At 47.0% G+C, this 20,554-nt stretch overlaps 2 protein-coding genes across 5 annotated transcripts; both read left to right on the top strand.

Moving 5' to 3' along the window:
• The first annotated feature begins 493 nt into the window (after positions 1-493).
• wipi2 (WD repeat domain, phosphoinositide interacting 2) lies at positions 494-5,189 on the top strand. Of its 3 annotated transcripts, none has more exons than XM_029158697.3 (12): positions 494-735; positions 1,441-1,523; positions 1,875-2,044; positions 2,164-2,260; positions 2,552-2,649; positions 2,881-2,973; positions 3,124-3,194; positions 3,333-3,446; positions 3,554-3,718; positions 4,071-4,178; positions 4,255-4,352; positions 4,572-4,667. In XM_029158697.3, exons 1-12 carry the CDS (start codon positions 662-664, stop codon positions 4,598-4,600), a joined length of 1,200 nt encoding a protein of 399 aa, XP_029014530.1. In that variant the 5' UTR covers positions 494-661; the 3' UTR covers positions 4,601-4,667. The 3 variants fall into 3 exon arrangements, with proteins under 3 accessions (XP_029014530.1, XP_029014529.1, XP_029014528.1); XM_029158696.3 differs by having other exon boundaries at positions 495-735; positions 3,333-3,440; positions 4,616-5,189; XM_029158695.3 differs by having other exon boundaries at positions 495-735; positions 4,616-5,189.
• Positions 5,190-8,983: 3,794 nt separating this feature from the next.
• Positions 8,984-20,303, top strand: smurf1 (SMAD specific E3 ubiquitin protein ligase 1). Of its 2 annotated transcripts, none has more exons than XM_029158553.3 (18): positions 8,984-9,268; positions 14,045-14,083; positions 14,478-14,586; positions 14,692-14,825; positions 14,936-15,001; positions 15,120-15,195; positions 15,507-15,718; positions 15,814-15,898; positions 16,244-16,390; positions 16,699-16,924; positions 17,105-17,208; positions 17,343-17,457; positions 17,542-17,720; positions 17,802-17,939; positions 18,019-18,139; positions 18,231-18,432; positions 18,645-18,729; positions 18,806-20,303. In XM_029158553.3, exons 1-18 carry the CDS (start codon positions 9,214-9,216, stop codon positions 18,903-18,905), a joined length of 2,193 nt encoding a protein of 730 aa, XP_029014386.1. In that variant the 5' UTR covers positions 8,984-9,213; the 3' UTR covers positions 18,906-20,303. The 2 variants fall into 2 exon arrangements, with proteins under 2 accessions (XP_029014386.1, XP_029014387.1); XM_029158554.3 differs by having other exon boundaries at positions 8,985-9,268; positions 18,654-18,729.
• Positions 20,304-20,554: the final 251 nt, after the last annotated feature.

Raw genomic sequence — 20,554 nt, 5'->3', positions numbered from 1 at the left:
AAGTCTCTGTCACATTTCAGCTTCCACTTTCCACTTCAAGCTGTGATATTGAATAACACTGTGAATCTGCAGAGGATGAGGGTCAGTTCTTCTCCACCGCCTCAGTGGAGGAGGTGAGAGGGAGCTGGATCTGAACACTAGACGTCATAAACAGCACCTCCCACAGCGCCCTGAGCTGCACCTTCGGCTGCTGGGCAGCTTAAATTTGGTTATTCTTCATTTTAAACACTAGACACTGCTGTGACCCTCTGCTACTCTTGTTCAACCAGGCGCCGGTAGGCGGCGCTGTGGCGCATTACACGAGGAATCGTGTCTCTCCAAAGAGCAGCGTTTCATCATGTTTGCCGTCTCGTGTAGAACTGACAATGATTGTTAGATATAAAAATGATTGCGAGTCACATTCCGAGTGTAAGACTTTATAATAATTAACACTACGGTCGAGTACGTCGAAACGTGTACTGTCTTCTTAAATGTGCCTCGCTCTGCGCCTTGCGCATGCGCAGTGCCAACAGCAGCCCCTCTAACAAACAACAACAATCGCTAGAGCGGGGCCAGAACGCAGGATGGCTCCGTGACGCTCGTCTCTCGTGGTCCGTTTCTCCTTGCTGAGCCCAACCGCTGCTGTTTCTACCGGAGCTTGAACATCGATGGTACCGGACCCATGAACCTGGCTAGTCAAAGCGGGGACGTTGGCGGAAGCCAGCTCCTCTTCGCCAACTTCAACCAGGACAACACGTAAGGCAGGGTCGGGGGACCCGATGGCCTGTGCCGAGCAGCTAGCTCGTGCTAGCTGGCTAGCCGAGTCCAGGCTGCCCGGGCGTCTCGCAGAGAGATGTGGCCCCGGGTGAAATAGCATAAATGTGTTAGCTAACGGTTGAAGCGGCTGCTGCTGCAGGCTGCTGTTAGCGGACTGTGTAAAATCTCTGATCTTCTTTATATGTTTAAAATCGCAGTTCACCAGTGTGGCTGTGGAGCTAACACGATGCTAAGGCTAACTTTAGCAACAATACATCTGTACAGTGTGACGTAATATTGACTTAAACGTGATCTATGTTCTAATCAGCACACGGTGAATGGACGTAGCTGATCAGACTGTTGTGTGACTGTTGCCTCCGGATGGGTTTGAGATCTGCGCAACGGTGGAGGCATCGTTTGCTTGTATTGTTGAAGACTGGGTCACTGTTTCCACTGAGGCTCATTTAATTATCGCACACATGTGGTGATGCTGTTGATAACCGGGGAGTTGTTCCACCGCAGACCGCTCTAGACGACAGAGGCCTGGTGCTTATTGCAACACGCTCCCAGCCCGAACTACTGGGACCAGCGTCCGTTAAAACGCCCCTTGGGCCTGAAACAAAGACTAATCCGGCCTTAAACAGTGCGTGAGTGGGTGCGGGTCAAGATAAATAATGATCTTGTCTGTTTCGGTTGTTTCCACAGGTCCTTGGCTGTTGGCACCAAGTCCGGATACAAATTTTTCTCTCTGTCCTCTGTGGACAAGTTGGAGCAGATATATGAATGTAGTAAGTGTTTATTACCACTTTCCTTTAAAGCACCATCTGTGTTTTCCCCTGTGTTGCAAGATGCTCTGTGCTTTTTGTTTCCTGGTCAGCTGTGAATGGCCAGTGCAAAGTTTGCATGAGCAATGAGCAAACTCAGGTTGTCTAGTTGGAGAAGGATCGTGACTCATCTTAGTAAATACGTTCTTGAGCCACAACTCACTGAACTGGCTTTTGTTTAATAGCAACAGCCAGTTGCTCCATCTACAGTAACACAATCAAACAGTGCACACTGATCATAGAGAGGTGGTTAATAGAGGATGAGTGAAAGTCGCTGAGGAAGCATTTTAAAGTGATTATCTGTTTTCTCTGCAGCGGACACAGAGGATGTTTGCATTGTGGAGCGTCTGTTCTCCAGCAGTCTGGTGGCCATCGTGAGCCTGAAGGCCCCCAGGAAGCTCAAAGTCTGTCACTTCAAAAAGGGAACTGAGATCTGCAACTACTCGTATTCCAACACCATCCTTGCAGTCAAACTCAACAGACAGGTAGGAAGAAGCAGGCAAACCGGCGCCCTGCAGGGCTCCATGTTGTTTAGATAACAGAGGAGCTTGTGTTAGCGTTGTGCACACTAAAATGCAGCCGTCTGACTTTGTGTCCTCGACAGAGACTGATTGTGTGTCTGGAAGAGTCACTTTACATTCACAACATCCGAGATATGAAAGTGCTGCACACTATCAGAGAGACTCCACCGAACCCTTCAGGTGAGAAGGGAGAGTTGTTTGCTCATAGTGAAACCAGGAATGCATCACTGCTCAGGATTTCAGTTTCTCTTTGTTTGTTAGTTTAACAACGCGGCCTCTTACTGCCACCACTGTCTGAGCTTTAGTACAGGCACAACGTTAAAAGAAGTCATGCTGCAAAACTATTGTTAGTGTTTTGTCTATGGCAGAGTATTATCTAACAGTCATTTTAGTATTATTCAGGTCATAAAAACTCCTAAAACGCATTATTTTGTTATGTTTCATTTATTTGCCTTGTGTTTTTGTTCCCAGGATTGTGTTCTCTTTCCATTAGCAATGATAACTGTTACCTGGCGTATCCCGGCAGCGCTACAATAGGCGAAGTTCAAGTCTTTGACACCGTGAACCTGGTAGGTCACCAAACCGGAGCCTGACGCTTCGTCCCTAGAGGGACCCAGTTGTTTAGTGAGTGACTGGTGTTGAGTGTGGTCCTTGTTACAAAGAAGTAAAAGCTGAATTAATATTTGATCTGTTAAATCTGTTAGACTCTGTCCTCGTTCTTTTATCAGGTGGTGTTTGGGTTTAGTAGGACATGCTAATGTGCGTGTGTGTGTGTGTGCGCGCGCGCGCGTGTTTTCCAGAGAGCCGCTAACATGATTCCAGCCCATGACAGCCCATTAGCGGCTTTGGCTTTTGATGCCAGTGGAACCAAACTGGCCACGGCCTCAGAGAAGGTGAGGCAATCATTATACAGTGCGCTGCCCTGCTGTGGAAGTGCTTTATTTGTGTGTTATTTTGTTTTGTGCCGGAGGAAACTTGGATCCCTGCTGTTGCTGCTCCTTTTGTTGTCATCCTCTTATAGATTGTTTGTTTCCGTTCCTCAGGGCACAGTCATTCGTGTCTTCTCAATCCCGGAGGGACAGAAACTCTTTGAGTTTCGAAGAGGAGTCAAGAGGTAGAAGAGATTTAATGCAAGATGTGCTGCAGTTAGTTTATTTGTGGGGAAAATAAAAAATGTTTAACTGTGCTTCATTATCGTGGTTCTGCATTTCTGCACATACATGGTTTGATTTCATTGTGTTTCTCATGTCAGGTGCGTGAGCATCTGTTCGCTGGCTTTCAGCATGGAAGGCCTGTACCTGTCTGCCTCCAGCAACACAGAGACGGTCCACATCTTCAAACTAGAGACACAGAAGGAGAAGTATGTGTACGTACACACCTGTGTTCATACGGTCCCGGTCTCACATGCTTGGCTTTCGGAGGCATCTGCATTCATGTTAAACAGAAACACAAACCCTGAGTGTGTACTTTCAGGCCTGCAGAGGAGCCCACCACGTGGGGCGGCTACCTGGGCAAGGTCCTGATGGCGTCCACCACCTACCTGCCTTCCCAGGTCACAGAGATGTTCACACAGGGACGAGCCTTCGCCACCGTGCGACTGCCCTTCTGTGGCCACAAGAACATCTGCGCCTTAGCTGTGTGAGTCCACACATCTTAGACTCCTGGACGTTGGACTCCTCTGACGTTGCTGTTCTGTGTTCATCAAGGATGAGCTGCAGACAGACACACTGAACAAAGCAACACTTGGCAGTGTTTACTATTGTCACATCACTCTTCCTCACTAATATTTATAGCTCTACAGCGTCGTAAAGGTCTCTAATATGAACACAGTGATTCTCTGAGTGAGAATTTAACTTGTTGAATCCCCTGAAAGCTTCTTCACAAACGCTTCCATGAGGCCTGTGCATGTAACTGATAAGGGAACGCTGGGAAGACAAATAGTTTCCATTTTAAAAAATCAATTTAAACTGTTATTTATGTGTTTAATTAGGATCCAGAAAATCCCCAGATTATTGGTTGCAGCAGCGGATGGGTATTTGTATCTGTACAACCTGGATCCACAAGAGGGAGGAGAGTGCACACTCATGAAGCAGCACAGGTATGCACACACACACACACAGACACACACCTACCTGACAGTCTGTGATACTGAATGTGCTTCTCACTGACTTCAGGTTAGACGGCAGCACTGAGCCGCCTAATGAAATCCTTGAGCAGGGATCACATGATCGCCCACTTGTGGCCCAAACCTACAGTGCTGCTGCGACTAAAGGTAAGTCAGGAATCTTTCTGCTGATATGATACAGCTACTCAGATGTCTTGGGCGGTTGCATTTCCAAGCAGACTATTATTTTTCTAAAATGCAGTGTAAATGTTTGAATAAAAAGGATTCCTATATTATCATGTTTTATTTTATTCTTGATATTTTGCACATTTCTTGCTGTGGTTTTATTGACTGTAAAATTAAATCACTCTTGTTTCTTTTTCACAGGACTGTGGAAGTCAATATTTGACTTTTGACCTCTCCTTTCCTAGGTTACTGCGAAGAACAGGGTGCCGTGGGGGGGGCGGGCTTAGAAGATGACCTCAGTGACTTGCGTTTGGAGGAAGAGAACGAGCAGCCGCCACTCATCCTGGAAACCGACTGAGTTAACTGTACCCACCAATCAGAGGGCTCCTCTGGTGCTGCTATGAACACGAGACCCGAGGGGAGCAGGGGCAGGATCGGAGATGGGGGGGGTGTTTTTAAACACTCGCAGTGAGCCTGTCTGTGCATCCATCACTTCACATACATGTCTGTGTTTCTGCCTCTTCCCTTAGTTTTGCCTGTGCAGGCCAATTCACGCTTTGCATGTACATGTGCCAACTGCTAGAAACACGCTCCAAGGAGTAACTGAGTGTGTGCGTTGGATGTTTGATTTAAAAAAGAAAAATGTAGCTGTGTCTCAGATAAAGAGAGAGAGACACACACACACACAGATGCAGACACTGTGTCTAATGCCCGTGATTGTGTAAGTGCCTCTCTGCCCCAGTGTCACGGCTTCTTTTGTTTCAAAGGGGGGATCGTTGCATTGGCTCAATAAAATCTGTTTTGAGTTTTTGATCTTAATCAAGGTGTGTACCATGTTGTTGTTTTTTAAACCCTTTCCTCTCACAATCACACGCTAGTCGCAGGATCGCACATTTGGCTCAAGGGACAATTTGAAGCTTTGAAGTGAGGCAGAGTTGTGTGTGCGTGTGTGTGTGTTTGCGCTTGCGCTGGGCATGTACATCAGCAGAACACTGAGCGAGTAGTCTCCTCTCATCCCTGCTCATGTTACTCATCCCACATCGGCTCGCTGGACGCTCCCCACTCCTCAGGCCTGCAGGTGTTGGTTGATTCCTTTTTATTTTAACCTCTCATATAAATGATCTTTAGGAAAAAGACTCCACATAACCAGCGATGTGTCATGAAGCCGTGCATGGTGGTGTTACTGTAGTGATGTGTCCATACATGGAGAAGATCAGTGTAGGTCACGCAGCAGAACTGGAAGGCGGTTCCCCCACTCCTCATCCTACTGTATATCTACTCTGTACATAACTAGATGTGGCAAAATATCACTACCATGTTGTCAGGTCATGACGTCCAAGTGGTCGGACTCTCTGATTGCGGGTGTGTGACCGTGGAGAACCGGAGCTGAGAGCTCTGACCCTCATCATCAGGTCCAGGATGCTGCATGATCCCATAATCCTTTGGTGTCTGAAGCCACAGAAAGGTCGAGCCGTGGGATTTGGGAGCGTCAGACATTTTCTAATGATTTTGTATAAAATGTGAAATATTCATCTGAAACTAAAATGAGAATAAATTCAGTGTTCATGTATGAAATAGCTGCATTTTATTGTGTTATATATTTGATCTTTGTTAGAACTTGAATTTATGAATGATATTGTTTTATAATGGCTAATTATAAGATACCTTTTTGTTTCTGTGATCAATACTAGAGCTACAAAGATCAGGACTGTGATGTTAAAGGTTTATTCCTTCTCAGTTGGATTAGGACAGGAGTGCTGTAAAGCGTGGTGTCGGTGCAGCCAGCGTGCATGGTTCCTTCTGTGGAGCACAAACACCCAGGTCACAGATGAAGACTCCATTATTAATAGATGCTGTGGATGCATCTGACCTGGTGACTCCTCCTCCTCCTCCTTCAGCTCCAGCTGTGCACGCACCAGCTCCCCCTCCTCCTGCACACACGCCTACAGCACTGGCTTGGCCTGAATGACCTGGTCCTGCAGGGAGCCTGAGGCGAGACGCCGCACCGTCACAGGACTTGTTTCAGAGCAGAAAAGCAACACGGGACACATCCTGGAAGCAAACTTGCCTTGGGATTGCCTTGGATTCTGCTCCCAGTGGCTCCAGCACTGGCAAAGTTCTGGATTCTTCATGCTCTGGGTCTGGACGGCACCAGATTCTCCAGTGGAGTGTTTAATGCAGGTCACTAGGTCAATGAAAGCTGTCCTTGCGTGATCAGCATGGACTGGTTCTTGTGCTCTGTCGCGGCGGGGGGAGGGTGGGAGGCGGGGGAGGCAGAGACAGCGTGTGAGAGGATGATTGCTGCTGATTTCCCTCTGAGCAGATCACAGCAGATCCATCAGCAGGACGAGCAGCCAGACGGCGCTCATCCACATAATGGCCTCACAAGTATTCTTCTAGTCCCTGAACAAATGAATCCGCTCCACGGCGGTTTCTCACTCAGCAACTGCCCCACTCTGTCCACATACAGTACAACTGTGTAATGACTCTCAGGCTACACTGACACGCCTCCTCTTCACCAACATCCCCTCCTTCACTCACCAGTGGCCTCTGACACCTCTTTACATGGTTCTAAGCTCCTCCTTAGCCGTCGTGTCATGGTAGCGTTGTCTGAGATGAGAAGAGGTGAGGAGGCTCTTCTTGTATATCTGGACCACTGTGGCGCCATAGATGAGCAGCCAGATGCAGGGGATGATGGCCACGCGGAAGAGGCCGGGATGAGTCTGAGGCGACAAAGACGAATCCTGCACGGATCCTGAACTGTGCGCAGGCACTGGACACAGACGATGAGCGACCGGCTCAGGTAGAACCTCATGGCGACGTAGCGGCCGCGCAGGTTCTCCACGACGCTGGGCTCGTTGAGGAACATGAGGTCCACCGTGTCGCTGGGCTGGAAGAACGAAGGAGGGTTCATCTGCTGGACGTCCACATCGTCCCCACATTCCCTTTATAAACACAGGCTGCTGCTGCTGCTGCCACCAAGCGACCAAGCGACCAGTGTAGAGTGACGAAATGAAGCTAGTCGGGGAGATGATGAGTAGAGCATTCAAAATAAAAGCAGAGACCATGTTGACCACAGTCTTTTTAGTTTTTTCAATGATACTGTAGCTAGAGACAGTTTAAACTAAGGCATTCTCTAGTGGTTATATCGGTACAGACGAGATTAACAAGTGAGAGCATTTATAGTCTTATACGTATTTACAACTCCATGCTTCACTCTCATAACTGTAACTAAACGTAGCAGCACTCCTGTGAAATTATTATATATTCAAAATGCTACGACTACTAGAAATACTACTGAACAGTCATATGAACCTAAACTACCAACTTATATAAAACATTTTATCCTTTGTGTCTTAATCCTGTAACGTACAGTAGATTCCTCTAACATAAGCGCCTGTTGCTCCTGTTGCCCAGAGGGTGAAACACTAACTACAGGTTATAGAGATTAGCATGGATTTTTCCAGTTGTTATTTTTAACTTGTTTACATCTGATTTATAATTTAAATTGTTGTGCACACACACACACACACACACACACACACACACACACACACACACACACACACACACACACACACTCATAATCACATCATCGTACCAACAACTGTACAGTACAAAACAGTATCTGAGGGATAAACTAATTTGTGCGTGGCTCTGCCATCAGTGGAGTGTTGACAAATCAAACATACAAACACATGCACAAGTGGGAATTAGACACATGCAGGGCAGTTGGACATGAAGAAAGACACAAGACACGGGAACTGAGAGACACACAAATTATAAGAAGCTCACAGGAAGTAGAAGAAAACCCAGAAGGACCACGAGACCACTAATACAAGACAGGAAGAACACACAAACGGAAAGAAGCTCACACCAAGTACAATATGAAACAAGAACAGTAAGACTGGTCCTGCAGCGCACCGAGCAGACGTGTGATGCGTGGTGTGGTGTGACTTCCACCCCTGGGCCGTCCGCTCAACTGTGTCACTGCTTATGTGGATTTACTGTGTGCTGTAAACAGGTTGCTGACAGGGCCCATTGTTCCAGCTAAAGCTGCAGCCCTGCAGCTAAACCCAGCGGTGCTAGAGATCCAAATCCCTGCAGCCATCACCCCCACCCCACCCCCGCTCCCTCTCCTCCACCCTTACAATGCCTTTAATACAATTTGATACAATACCAGGCAATGTATTAAAGTCAAGCCACCAGCTGCAGTTTACATGGATTTCTACAACCTGATACAACACATATATATAATTGTTTCTAATCTGATTGCACTCTATTTGTTAGTATATGCCTCATTATCTAAAACAAGCCTGTCCAGGTTTGATATAATAATAATATAAGGATAAAAAAGGATATAGACACATAAAACTTGGAAACTCTTGGAAATTCCTTTGCACCGAAGGTGACGTGTTGTGTCTGAGCTAAACATTAATTCGTACAGACAACGACTGTGTCTAAATGCAACAATAATTAGGGGATTTCAGTGCTTGAATACAGTAAATTAAAAGAAAAATGAAACCGAGAGTCTGAACGCTTCATTACAAGAATACGCTCCTCGCGGGAACGCCCACGCTTCGTGGACGCGAGCACGCAACGTTATGCCCGTTAAGACGATGACGTCAGCACGTGCCTGAGCCTGCCCGAAAATGTTCTCCCGTGTTGTGGGGTTTCGGAGGAGCGCAAGACTTTACGATGAAATAATACACGTTTGCCCGTGAAGAACACAACAGCAGAGCGCATGGTTTTGAACTGAAGCCGTTCGCGTCTCCGTCGAGTGGTGAAGCCGCGTTTTTGGGCGACTCCGACGGGAAGTTTGTGTGATCGTTTTCCCGGAGTGATGTCGAATCCTGGGACTCGGCGGAACGGGTCCAGCATCAAAATCCGACTGACAGGTAGGAACCGGACCGGGAGCAAACGCTCGCGGCGCTCGTTTTAACTGGAGCTAAACTGTTCGCCGCGCGGCGACGTTGCCTGTCGGTAAAGCGAACGCGACGCCCGAACGCGCCTCGGAGGTTTCCTCGTCTGCTCTGCGCCCAAACATCCGGTTTTTGTGTGGCCAACGCCGCAGCACAGGCGCTAGCCTTAGCCTGTTAGCCGGAATGCTAACCACATTACCCAGAGGACATCCTGGAAGCGGTGCTCTGTCCTGAGCGTTTCTCGGCTCACACACGCGCGGCTTCGAAGGCGGACAGAAGCCGTGTTCACAAACTTTGTCACTTACTGGCACTGAACGCCCCGCAGCCCGCTAGCACTGGCTAACAGGAACACTGGTTCATGTTGACCGCTAGCGCTTGCTAGCTACACCCAGTCTTTGACCACCAGCCGTCGCTCGACCTGAATGCGCCGAGTGCTTCACGGAGGATAAAAGCGGACGTTGAACAGCGGACTGCATGAAGATTGATCTGTCAGTAGCCGTGACATGCTAGCCTACATTGCCCTTATTGTATTGATTGGCATTTCGCTGCTGTGTCGGCTGCGGCTAGTGAAAAGTCGCACTCATCAAAGTTGCCCTTATTAAGAGCAGCAACACTTTCTTCACATTTAGGTCCACTACATTAAACAAAAGTGTTGATTCTGGCGATCAGAGGCTTTTTGGGCAGTCGGGAATCGTCCTCACACAGACGCACACGCACAGCTCGAACAATGGCTCGTACTGTAGCTAATGTGAGCCACGGGGGATCAGGGAGTCTCTATTCAGATGGAAATGACCCCTGTTCCTCCGGGCAGACGCCTTGATCTTCTGATTGAAACACACAAATATACGGGTCAACTAAGCATTCTACAGTTATTTGTAGGAGCAGTGAGACACAAGCGCTTGACCTGTGTGTGTGTGTGTGTGTGTGTGTGTGTGTGTGTGTGTGTGTGTTTGTTTTGGAGTAAGGTGTGACCCCAAGTCTCAACGAACTTCCTGTTGTCTCTCTGTTTATTTTCCTGTCTCTCTTCCCCTTTTTTTTCACTGCGTCACGTCGACAGACTTACATCTCACACACTACATCACTAAACTCACACTTTTGTTTAGAATTATTTGAGGCAAGTTTATGCCAGTGAGAACTAGTGTCTGAAGCGCTCTATGGATCCACAACAGCACATTTCCTGAACATGAGCTTCATAAAAACCTACAGACTGTCAAAGCATGAACATTAATTTCTATCTCTTATCTTTCTATTCTATTATGTTAAAAGTTCTAATCTTGTTTTTTTCTAATTAATTTAAAACATCAACGAAAAACATAGTCTGACAATAGTACCTCACCTTTTTTAACTGTATACTTCGTTAAACCATCACTAAGAAATTAGTCTGGTGAAATAAAGTGTGTTGAGTGAAAGCAGAGAAACTGTTTGAGTCTAAAGTTGTTGGTCATTAATTCAACATGGATGGAAGCAGAGGTTATTGCCCCCCTCCACCGCGTCCTGCCCCCACAGGTATGAGTGGAATTCTAATTGGGTGAGGAATGTCCGATGAGCCAATGGGAGTGAAATGCTGCCCAGATGGCCGACGCTGTGTTTAGTCTGTCAGAGAGCGCTTGTTTGGCCGACATCAGTAGGGTCTGTGTCTCTGTGGCCGCGACGCAGACAAAGAGCAGGCAAGTCTTACACAGGTTGGTTTCTCAGATTAGCTTGCTCATATGGGCATGTTTTAGCCAGCAGAGAGGTGATTGTTGTGTCTGTGTGGTTCATCTTTTAGATAAGCTAAGTGAAGGAAAAGTGCCCTGGGTATGAGATAAATATCACATTATATCCTGGTGATGTGGTCTAGTGATGTGAATAGTTCTGGACTTTATTGCAACACACTGAGTTTGTTTTCACCACGGTATTGGTGTTTACACACTCTAAAGCTTTTTTTATATTATTAGACTATATATTCTGTAACATTGGGGAGTATTTATTGTATTAAAATATTTACAAAAGTTTTCTTTACAGTATAACAAAATGGAACAATGAGCAATATGCAGATGTGGTTTTATGATGAATGTGATTTTTGTCATGAAGGCTTGTGTAGTTTAGCAGACAGGAAGCTTCAGTGCTGAACTGGATGCAGAATGCCTCAAGCAGCAACATAGGACAGCGGGTGACTGGAGATGCTCACACGGGGGGGAGGGGGCAGCTGCAAAGAGGACGGTGAGGGAAGGAGGAGTACAACCAACAGGAAACACAAATTGTGTTTGTCATCAAGGAAAAGCATCGTGCTAGTATGAAGCAGCAAAAGCACTTTTAATCCTCTCCTAATGAGGCTGCAGCATGTGCGAAGCACACATACACAGGGACACACGCACAGACGTGTAAAAGTCAGTGTGGCACCAGAGCCAGGAAAACAACGGTGATTACGCTGAACCTACTTTCTGTGAAATCGATTAATCATCCTGGGTGTGTGCCTCTGCTAGTGGAGGACGTGTTATTAAGTAGGTGAAATATTTACTCGTGCCCACAGGTGCAGCTTTGTGTTGTTGAGCAGAGCATCGTCCATCAGCTGACGTGGGTTCACCTGTAGGTCTGTTGGGGCTCTCTGGAGGAGGCCGCTCCACTCAGCCCCATGTTCACATACACACGTTTATCATGAATATAGATTCTAGTGCAGTGAAGTTTGAAAGCGGTTTTAGGACGCTGTGAGTGCACCAAACCCTATAAATGTTAGTGGAGGTGAGGGGCTTGGCTGCGCGGAGCATGCCCTGACTTAGGATTCCTAAAGGAGCCTGTAGCCATAGAGTTTCATCATCTTCCTTGAACTGTTTCTACTTGTTCCCACAAGACTGGATGAATAGAGCTCTTTCCCCACGGTGTCTGCCCAGCTCTTTTTTTAAATTAAAGAAGGCACTTGGATACGCCAAAAGAAAAGCAGCACAGGGGAGAAATTGTGAACCAGCTGAGCTTGCGGCTATGTGTTTTAGCAGCCACAACCTTGGCAGGATGAGGGATTTCCTGAGAGGCAGAGAAAGGGCCTGTCACCCATTCAGTGCCACAGAGGAGCTGGTCAGGAGGCAAGAAGACGAGCGATGGGGTGACACTGGGGGCGTCTCCTGTCTCCTGGCAAAGACAGAACCAGGAGGGTGAGTGGGAAGGTTAGCACAGCAGTGACAGAGAAAGTCCCCCTCCGCTGCCACTCTGAAAGGTAAGACAGGGGCAAATTAGCAACCCGACTCCCCTGCTCTGCAGCCGTTTCCATTTCATTGTGTCCGCCGTTGAAAAGATGAGGTCCTACTGTGGAATGTGTGACTCGAGTAGGAGGTATGGAAAAGGTTGAGGGGAAGAGGAGAGGATATCCTGCAGGCCTTCTCAATGGCTCATTCACAGGAAGAGGAGCCGGCTGCACCAGGCCACATCCTAAACCACTGGCTCACTGACTAACCTCCTGGATGGATGTCTGGGTCAAACCCTGTCAGGGCACTTTTTAATTGGATTTCTGAGCTTGATTACAGCTGAGAGGCGAATCGGTTGGAAATGGCTTGAAGAGGTTCCCTGGTCGTAAGTGGGGCTGCAATTAAAAGCTACAGTCGCTCAATCACGCGTAGATTCAATTCTTGAGTGATCAGTTTGTCTAGAGAACTGTGGTCATTATTTTCCAGAGCCTGCAGGTGAAACTCTACACATCAACCTGTCATGACCTAGTTGTTCGGTGCTTCACAGGAAACGCGGCTAACGCGAGCAGTAGACATGCTGGTGATTCAACAGGCTATTCACACGCCACGGCTCGCTGCCGGCTATGAATAACGTGCAGCGTGAGCTTTATTACAACATAAATGTCTCGGTCACTTTTTGCAACCACTTCCTCAGAACCAGCTGGGCAGACTGTACAGACAAAGGAGTGTGACGAGCCCACAGTCACGTTCTCTAGATTTAAGTGTCTGTTCACATTGAAGCTCTAGCACCAGAACCGGCGTTGGTTAGGTCCAAATAAACCCAGTTACTATTTCCTGAGGTGAGTGTTTGTCAGCCAGTGAGACCAAGGCATTTTCTGTAGATGCTGTTGCTTGGGTCCCTCGGCCTGCGGGGACAGGGAAGGTCCATTGGTCCTGGGTGCAGTCCAGTGGGTTCGTTAATAGGAGGAAACATTACTGAATATCACTGCTTAAGATAATTTTATAGTCGTCATCATGACTCTCCATCCTCTGCAAGTCTTCAGTACTCGTGTTCATTCTGTGGCACATGTCCAGAGTTGGGTCCTAGCATCCAGGTTGTGCTGTATTATAAATATTGTAGTTTTCTTGTTTTGAGTGGATTACTTCAGCTTTAAATGCAGGTAAGCAGCTTGTTTTCGTCTGCTGCTCTATAATCAAGGCTCATGTGACAGACTGTTTCTAAAAATCAGCTTATTGTGGTTCCCGTGTGTTTGTCAGCTGGCTAGAGTGACACCACGCTGTTGTTGAGCTACACACCGACTGGCAAACATTTACTCACACACACCACGCAAACACTTGCACATTCTCGGTCTCGGTCAGTTTGAGCGTCGCACGGTGCGGTCAGCAGCGTGTCGGGGCAGCGTGTTGCTGTGAGTGGGGTCTGACTGATCCGTAGCCTGCTCTGGCATTCATATATTACCCTGAGCCGCCGACCGACTCCCTCCTCAGCTTCTATCTGCACCAGCATCCATTAGCTGCAGCCTACACGCTGTGAGCTCGTTTACATATTTGTGTATGTGGCCTTTTCTTCATAATGACTTGTTTTGTTTTGCAGTATTATGTGCCAAGAACCTCGCAAAGAAAGACTTCTTTCGTGAGTACCTTTTTTTTTTCTCGTATCGTTCTCATTGTCATGTGCATGTATCACGCATTGCGATGAGGATCATGATGCAAACGAACTCGGCTGCTGGGCTATAATTATTTGCACTTTCACTGAGCTCTTTATCAAGGATAGCACCGTAATAACATCTTTGGTTGTTGAGCTGTCTGTGCCAACACAATCAATCCACAATTATATTGTTCATGTTTCTACAAACATGCCAAATTAGATTTTATCCTAGCAGTGAGTCAGTGTAAGCTTCAGCCTCAAAGAATGCAAGATCTGCCCAACGTCTGCAGCTGAAGACCGGCCTGTAATGTGCCTGCTCAGTCTTTGGCCTGTTGCAGGCTTACTTAGTGGACGTAAACAGGGAACCGTGTTCTTGCAGGTCTGCCAGACCCATTTGCCAAGGTTGTGGTGGACGGATCAGGTCAATGTCACTCAACAGACACCGTGAAGAGCACACTGGACCCCAAATGGAATCAGCACTACGACCTGTGAGTCCCCGGCTCCAATCCGACAACTAACCGCCATCCCAGGCCAGTTCGGTTTGAGAGATGCTGAAATAGTTAATGATGTGAGAATGGGATGTTTGTTTTCAGCTACATTGGAAAAACAGACTCCATCACCATCAGCATATGGAACCACAAGAAGATCCATAAACGACAGGGTGCAGGCTTCCTGGGCTGTATACGACTCCTTTCTAATGCCATCAGTAGACTAAAAGACACAGGATGTAAGGATGCTCTGAGCCGCCCTCAGTTCCCACATGTTCACACTTGGCCAAACATATGAAGAAAAAAGGGGTTTTGGTTTAGGTGCATTCCTTGTCTCCTCTCTGTTCAGACCAGCGTCTAGATCTATGTAAGCTCAACCCCTCGGACAGCGACGCAGTGCGGGGCCACATCGTAGGTAAGACTTGACGTATAATCTATACTAAACCATCCAGTGGTTGCTTCACGTTGTGCTCTCCCTCTGACGTATGCGAGTGTTAACTGCATGTCTGGCCTTTCCACCTGCTTGTTCCCAGTGAGCTTACAGACACGGGACCGCATCGGCAGTGGAGGCCCTGTGGTGGACTGCAGAGGACTGTTGGAAAATGATGGGTTAGTGCGTCTCCTCACATGGAGTAGGAGCTGAGATTGTGTTTTTAGACAGCGCTGCTTCATTTGAGTAGGTGGGGATTCATAGCATATTAAGTTGATATTGGTAGAACTTGTTTCTTGTTTAGTAGACACTAGTCCTGTACGGTGCTTATTGTGTTGCAGGATTCGTTTAGTCCTAAAAATTATTTGTTTATTCTTTAATCTCTCAGTCTCTCTCATTTTGCGTTCTAAATAAAAACCTGACCCAGCATGTGATTCTCAGGAAAAACAAAAACAGCCTTCAGCGCTTACGTCTTTGTGTTTGTGTACAGGCCTGTGTTCGAAGGGTGTTTCAGCGAGGAGCCGCTGCCCTACTCCGACTCCACTGGTGCAGCGGGGGGTGGGAGCTGCCGGCTGGACTCCCCCAGCCAGGAGGGCCGCCTCCAGACGCAGCGTATCCGAGGGCAGGACTCCCGAGGCCACGGCCACACGCCTCAGAACAGACCCCACGGGCACCAGCCGCCTGACCTGCCAGAAGGCTACGGTCAGTGCAGCAGCTGGACCCGCGCTGACCCGCACCTTCTAGGTCGCACGCGTAGAGTCATGCAACGTCTTGTTTTTGTGTTCCTCGTAAAACAGAGCAGCGGACGACGGTGCAAGGTCAGGTGTACTTCCTTCACACGCAAACGGGCGTGAGCACGTGGCACGACCCTCGGATACCACGGTACGACGTTACCCCACTTCAATCAGGGCAAACACAACCTTGAATAAACCTCACAGGAGAAATGAGGTCACTACAGCAACAGAGGATAAGGACACGGTGATAAGCAAAGGCACACCGCATAAGCCAATATGAGGAATAATGTGCTGCTCATGTAGAACATGTTCAGAAACATTTCTATGCACGTTAAATCAGACAGTGTTTTGGACTGCACTAGTTGCTCATGTTGTGTCCTTGGACCTACTGCATGTGGGTTCAGGCCAGTGTGATGGTTTAAGATGGCTCAGTATTGGGGATTTGTGGTGGAGGTGTGCGTGGATCTAACGTGGTTGCTCGTCCCTGCTGCAGGGACCTGGCGAGCGTGAGCTGTGAGGAGCTTGGTCCGTTGCCAGTGGGCTGGGAGGTCCGAAGCACAGTGTCAGGTCGGATCTACTTTGTGGACCACAACAACCGAACAACGCAGTTCACAGATCCGCGCCTACACACGATTATCAGGTACATGAGTGTGTAAACACTACAGATGCTCTCGAACAGGCATCAGAAACATCCACAATAGTGGTTGAATAAAATGTTTATTCGGTCGGTTCTGTTAATGCTGAGGTCAGACTGGAGCTGAACATGACCTACTAACGGTCATCAGCTCTGTTAATGCTGATTTGTGTGATTTACAGAAATGCGGGCTTAGAGGAGCTTTAGCTGCTCTGTGCAGCGTGTGTGTGTAATCCATTCGGCCCTGTTTTTGTTTAACTTCTCACCATGAGCGCTTCTTCATCCTACTGTCTTCTACTCCTCTTCACCTACAGCCAGCAGTCCCAAGTGAAGGAGTCCTCCCAAGGTCCCCAGATGGATGTTGGGGGAGAGGAGGGTGTAGGCGGAGGAGTGGGAGGCGGTGGGGGGGATGGCGACGTGGCCGCACGCTATGAGAGAGACCTGGTCCACAAGTTGAAGCTGCTTCGCCACGAGCTGTCCTTACAGCAGCCGCAGGCAGGACACTGCCGCATAGAGGTGTCCCGCGAGGAGATCTTTGAGGTGAGACAGTGACGTTGAAAAAGAGAGACCCCCCCTCACCCCCTCCTTCCATGCTGCTACGTTGACAATAACAGAAACCCTGCGTCTTTGTTTGATAAAGGACAGAGAAGCAGCTCAGGTTTTGCTCAGTAAAACTGAACAGAACATCACAATCCTCTCATGTTTGGTTTTTATGTTCAGGAGTCTTATCGACAAATAATGAAGATGAGACCCAAAGACCTGAAGAAGCGTCTGATGGTGAAGTTCAGGGGAGAGGAGGGACTTGACTACGGAGGCGTCGCCAGGTTGTGACTGACTGCATGTCTCCCCCGTGCTCACGCGTATCAGCCGTGACACAATGATACTGATTCAGACTACTTTGTTGGTTGATCCTGAGCAGCTGGTTTCCTTCATGGTGCTTTCTCTTGCTCATCTTCAGGGAGTGGCTGTACCTGCTGTGTCATGAAATGTTGAACCCCTACTACGGCCTGTTCCAGTACTCCACAGACAATATCTACACTCTGCAGATCAACCCTGACTCCTCCATCAATCCTGTGCGTAAACGCAGACGCTTCATGCTTTGTCTACCCAGGGATCCAATGCTCACGCTGCCTGTTGTCTGATCCCTTTTTCTCCAGGACCACCTTTCATATTTCCACTTTGTGGGTCGTGTGATGGGCCTGGCAGTGTTCCACGGTCACTACATCAACGGCAGCTTCACGCTGCCTTTCTACAAACAGCTTTTAGGCAAACCCATTCAGCTCAACGACCTGGAGACCACTGACCCGGAGTTGCACAAGAGCCTCGTCTGGATATTGTAAGTATAGAACCTGTGTGTGTGTGTGTGTGTGTTTAAGTTTCCATTCCAGCGTTAATTCTCCTCATGCTCTGTGTGCAGAGAGAATGACATCACTTCAGTCCTCGACCACACGTTCTGCGTGGAACACAATGCGTTTGGGAAGTTTCTGCAGCATGAGCTCAAACCTAATGGACGTAATATCCCTGTCACTGAGGAGAACAAGAAGGAATACGTAAGGTAATAATGGCGACTGAACCAATGAGCAGAGTTTCCCTCTTATTACAGCGCGTTCACTTGAATGTGTCGTGTTTTTCAGGCTGTATGTGAACTGGAGGTTCATGCGTGGAATTGAAGCCCAGTTTCTGGCTCTTCAGAAGGGATTCAGTGAGCTCATCCCTCAGCACCTCCTCAAACCCTTTGACCATAAAGAACTTGAGGTGCGTGGAGACAAGCCGATTGCAGGAACCTCAGCGCCGCTCGTGTGTTTGCCATTGGTTTTCCTGACCTTCTCCTCATCCTCTTCTTCAGTTGATCATCGGTGGACTGGGGAAGATCGACCTTGCGGACTGGAAGACAAACACTCGCCTAAAGCATTGCACAAGTGAAAGCAACGTGGTGCGGTGGTTCTGGCAGGCGGTGGAGGCCTTCAGTGAAGAGAGGAGAGGACGCCTCCTGCAGTTTGTGACTGGCTCCACCCGGGTCCCACTACAGGGTTTCAAAGCGCTGCAGGGTGGGTCATGCACTGGCTTAGAAACATCAGTTCAGTCTGCTTTGATTCTGTCATAACATGTCTAATCTGACCAAACTAATTATTCTACTGTCGCCAGTAAAAACTATTCTCTTTTACCTAATAAAATCTTTATTTATTGGAAGATTTTAGAAGAAATGTGTTGCTCGATGAATCAGATTAGAACAGTGATAACTAGAATGTATGTGTGTAAGGTTCTACAGGTTCTGCAGGACCAAGGCTCTTCACAATCCATTTGATAGACGCCAACACGGAGAACCTACCCAAGGCTCACACATGGTGAGTAGGATGAAGAGATGCTCTTATTGGATCTCATGCAACTAGACGGAGGTTGTTGATTCTTTTGTGGTTGTAGTTTTAACAGGATAGACATCCCTCCCTACGAGTCCTACGAGAAGCTTTATGAAAAACTGCTGACGGCCGTGGAGGAGACCTGCGGCTTCGCTGTGGAGTGACCACCAGCATTGACACAGTCACACTTACGCTTGCACTTGCAATCAACTGTTTGACATTTTCCACATATACACGCGTATAAACAGAATATCGAGTATACAGAGCGGCCAAGCATCACAAACACACAACGTCTTGCCACCTCTGTGCCACCGAACTGGAGTCAAATGAGAAAGCACAGCAGGAGCATTTCAAAGAAAAAACAAAAAAAATTTAAAGAGAAAGTATTTACAATTTTTTGCAAGTGTTTTGAAGAAGCATTTTTATTTTTCAGTTTTCACAACCTATGATGTCATTCTTCAAAATGTCTGACCACCGCAGCGACTTTGACTCGAAACACGCGAGTCCAGGGGCAGAATCGGCCAATCACGTACGAGCCCTTGATCAGAGGAACAAGTTGGAGACTGATTGACTTTGTCTAATAAGCTGATTGTCTGATTAGTATTCATGCTTCATGTTTAACCACTGTGTGTGTGTGTGTGTGTGTGTGTGCGTGCGTGTTTGAGGCATGGCACCTGGTTACGCTGTAAAAAGGATCAAATGAGCCTGCTCCTCTGTTTGTAACCTTTTTGTCTCTTCCATTTGTATCTGTGACCACTCTGATCTTGTTATTTATTACTAAGTGATGTACTGACCAAGCTGCTAAACGCTCGACAGAGAGCCCACACTAATCTCTTCATCGCCCCTTTACCACAGTCGACGGGTCAATTCACTTGCAATTCAAGTTATCCACAAAGTGGGTTTTTATTGTATTTTGTTACATTTTAACATTCATATTATTGCTGAGAAATACTCTTGTCCACGTATGGAAACTTTTACTAGTGTGTTGGTGCTTGAAACACCATGTTACATGTATTAAAGTGAATGGGAGTGACTTTCACCTCCGTAATTTTAACATTTAACTCAACTTCATGAGACGGTCTGACAGTTTGACCTGGGATTTTTTTTTTTTTTAACAAAGTGGTGAGGATGAAAAGAAGTTGATTTCAGGAATTCTTTGGTTGCATGTGACCTATATAATAAAATCTCAAGTCTTTCCTTCATGTTTCATCATCCGTTTCACATACTTGTTTTAAATTTTCGTGGTCCTGATGTTTCTATGCCTGTCTCTCTTCTCCGCAGCTTGAATGTTTAGAACAGTAGTCACTGTCCTCAAGACCGCCATGAATGAACAAACTCTTAATTCTCCATAGAAGTGAATGAAATAATAAAAACCTAAATGTCGAGCGAATAACGAGAAAAGGATTGACTGACTGTTACGCAGTATCGTTTCAATCTGCTTTTTCTAGGTTTTCAGTTCACTGTGTAATGGATGCAAGAGTATTGTAACTTACTATGTACTAAACATTTATGAAAATTACATTGTAAATAAGATTATATTAAAAAATTTAAATTGAAATTACTATTCTTGTGTTAAGTGCTTTGTATGCATTTAAATGAAATGTTTATGCACACGGGAATGTCTAAATAGCAAAGATTCACTACACAAACATAGATACAAGTAATGGCATTTTTAAATATATTTTAATAAATCTTTTCATACTCATCAGTGCCAATACAGAATAACAAGCTTTATAGTTTTTGATGACTAAGTGCCCCAATACAATTAAAGGCACTGCTTCAAACTGATGTTTTGTGTCTTTGGATGGATGGA

Source organism: Betta splendens, chromosome 8 (genome assembly GCF_900634795.4).
Source record: "Betta splendens chromosome 8, fBetSpl5.4, whole genome shotgun sequence".
NCBI classification, from domain to species: domain Eukaryota; kingdom Metazoa; phylum Chordata; class Actinopteri; order Anabantiformes; family Osphronemidae; genus Betta; species Betta splendens.
The sequence above is the reverse complement of the archived record's forward strand: the minus strand, read 5'-3'. Positions and strand labels throughout refer to the sequence as shown.

Bases quoted from the DNA above. Each gene is read 5' to 3' on its own strand.
- wipi2 (XM_029158695.3), top strand. From the start codon at position 662: ATGAACCTGGCTAGTCAAAGCGGGGACGTTGGCGGAAGCCAGCTCCTC. The intron at 3,195-3,332 runs GTAGAAGAGATT...TTCTCATGTCAG, and splicing joins TTTCGAAGAGGAGTCAAGAG to GTGCGTGAGCATCTGTTCGC. The intron at 3,447-3,553 runs GTACGTACACAC...GTGTACTTTCAG, and splicing joins ACACAGAAGGAGAAGTATGT to GCCTGCAGAGGAGCCCACCA.
- smurf1 (XM_029158553.3), top strand. From the start codon at position 9,214: ATGTCGAATCCTGGGACTCGGCGGAACGGGTCCAGCATCAAAATCCGA. The intron at 15,002-15,119 runs GTAAGACTTGAC...GCTTGTTCCCAG, and splicing joins AGTGCGGGGCCACATCGTAG to TGAGCTTACAGACACGGGAC. The intron at 17,721-17,801 runs GTAAGTATAGAA...CTCTGTGTGCAG, and splicing joins AAGAGCCTCGTCTGGATATT to AGAGAATGACATCACTTCAG.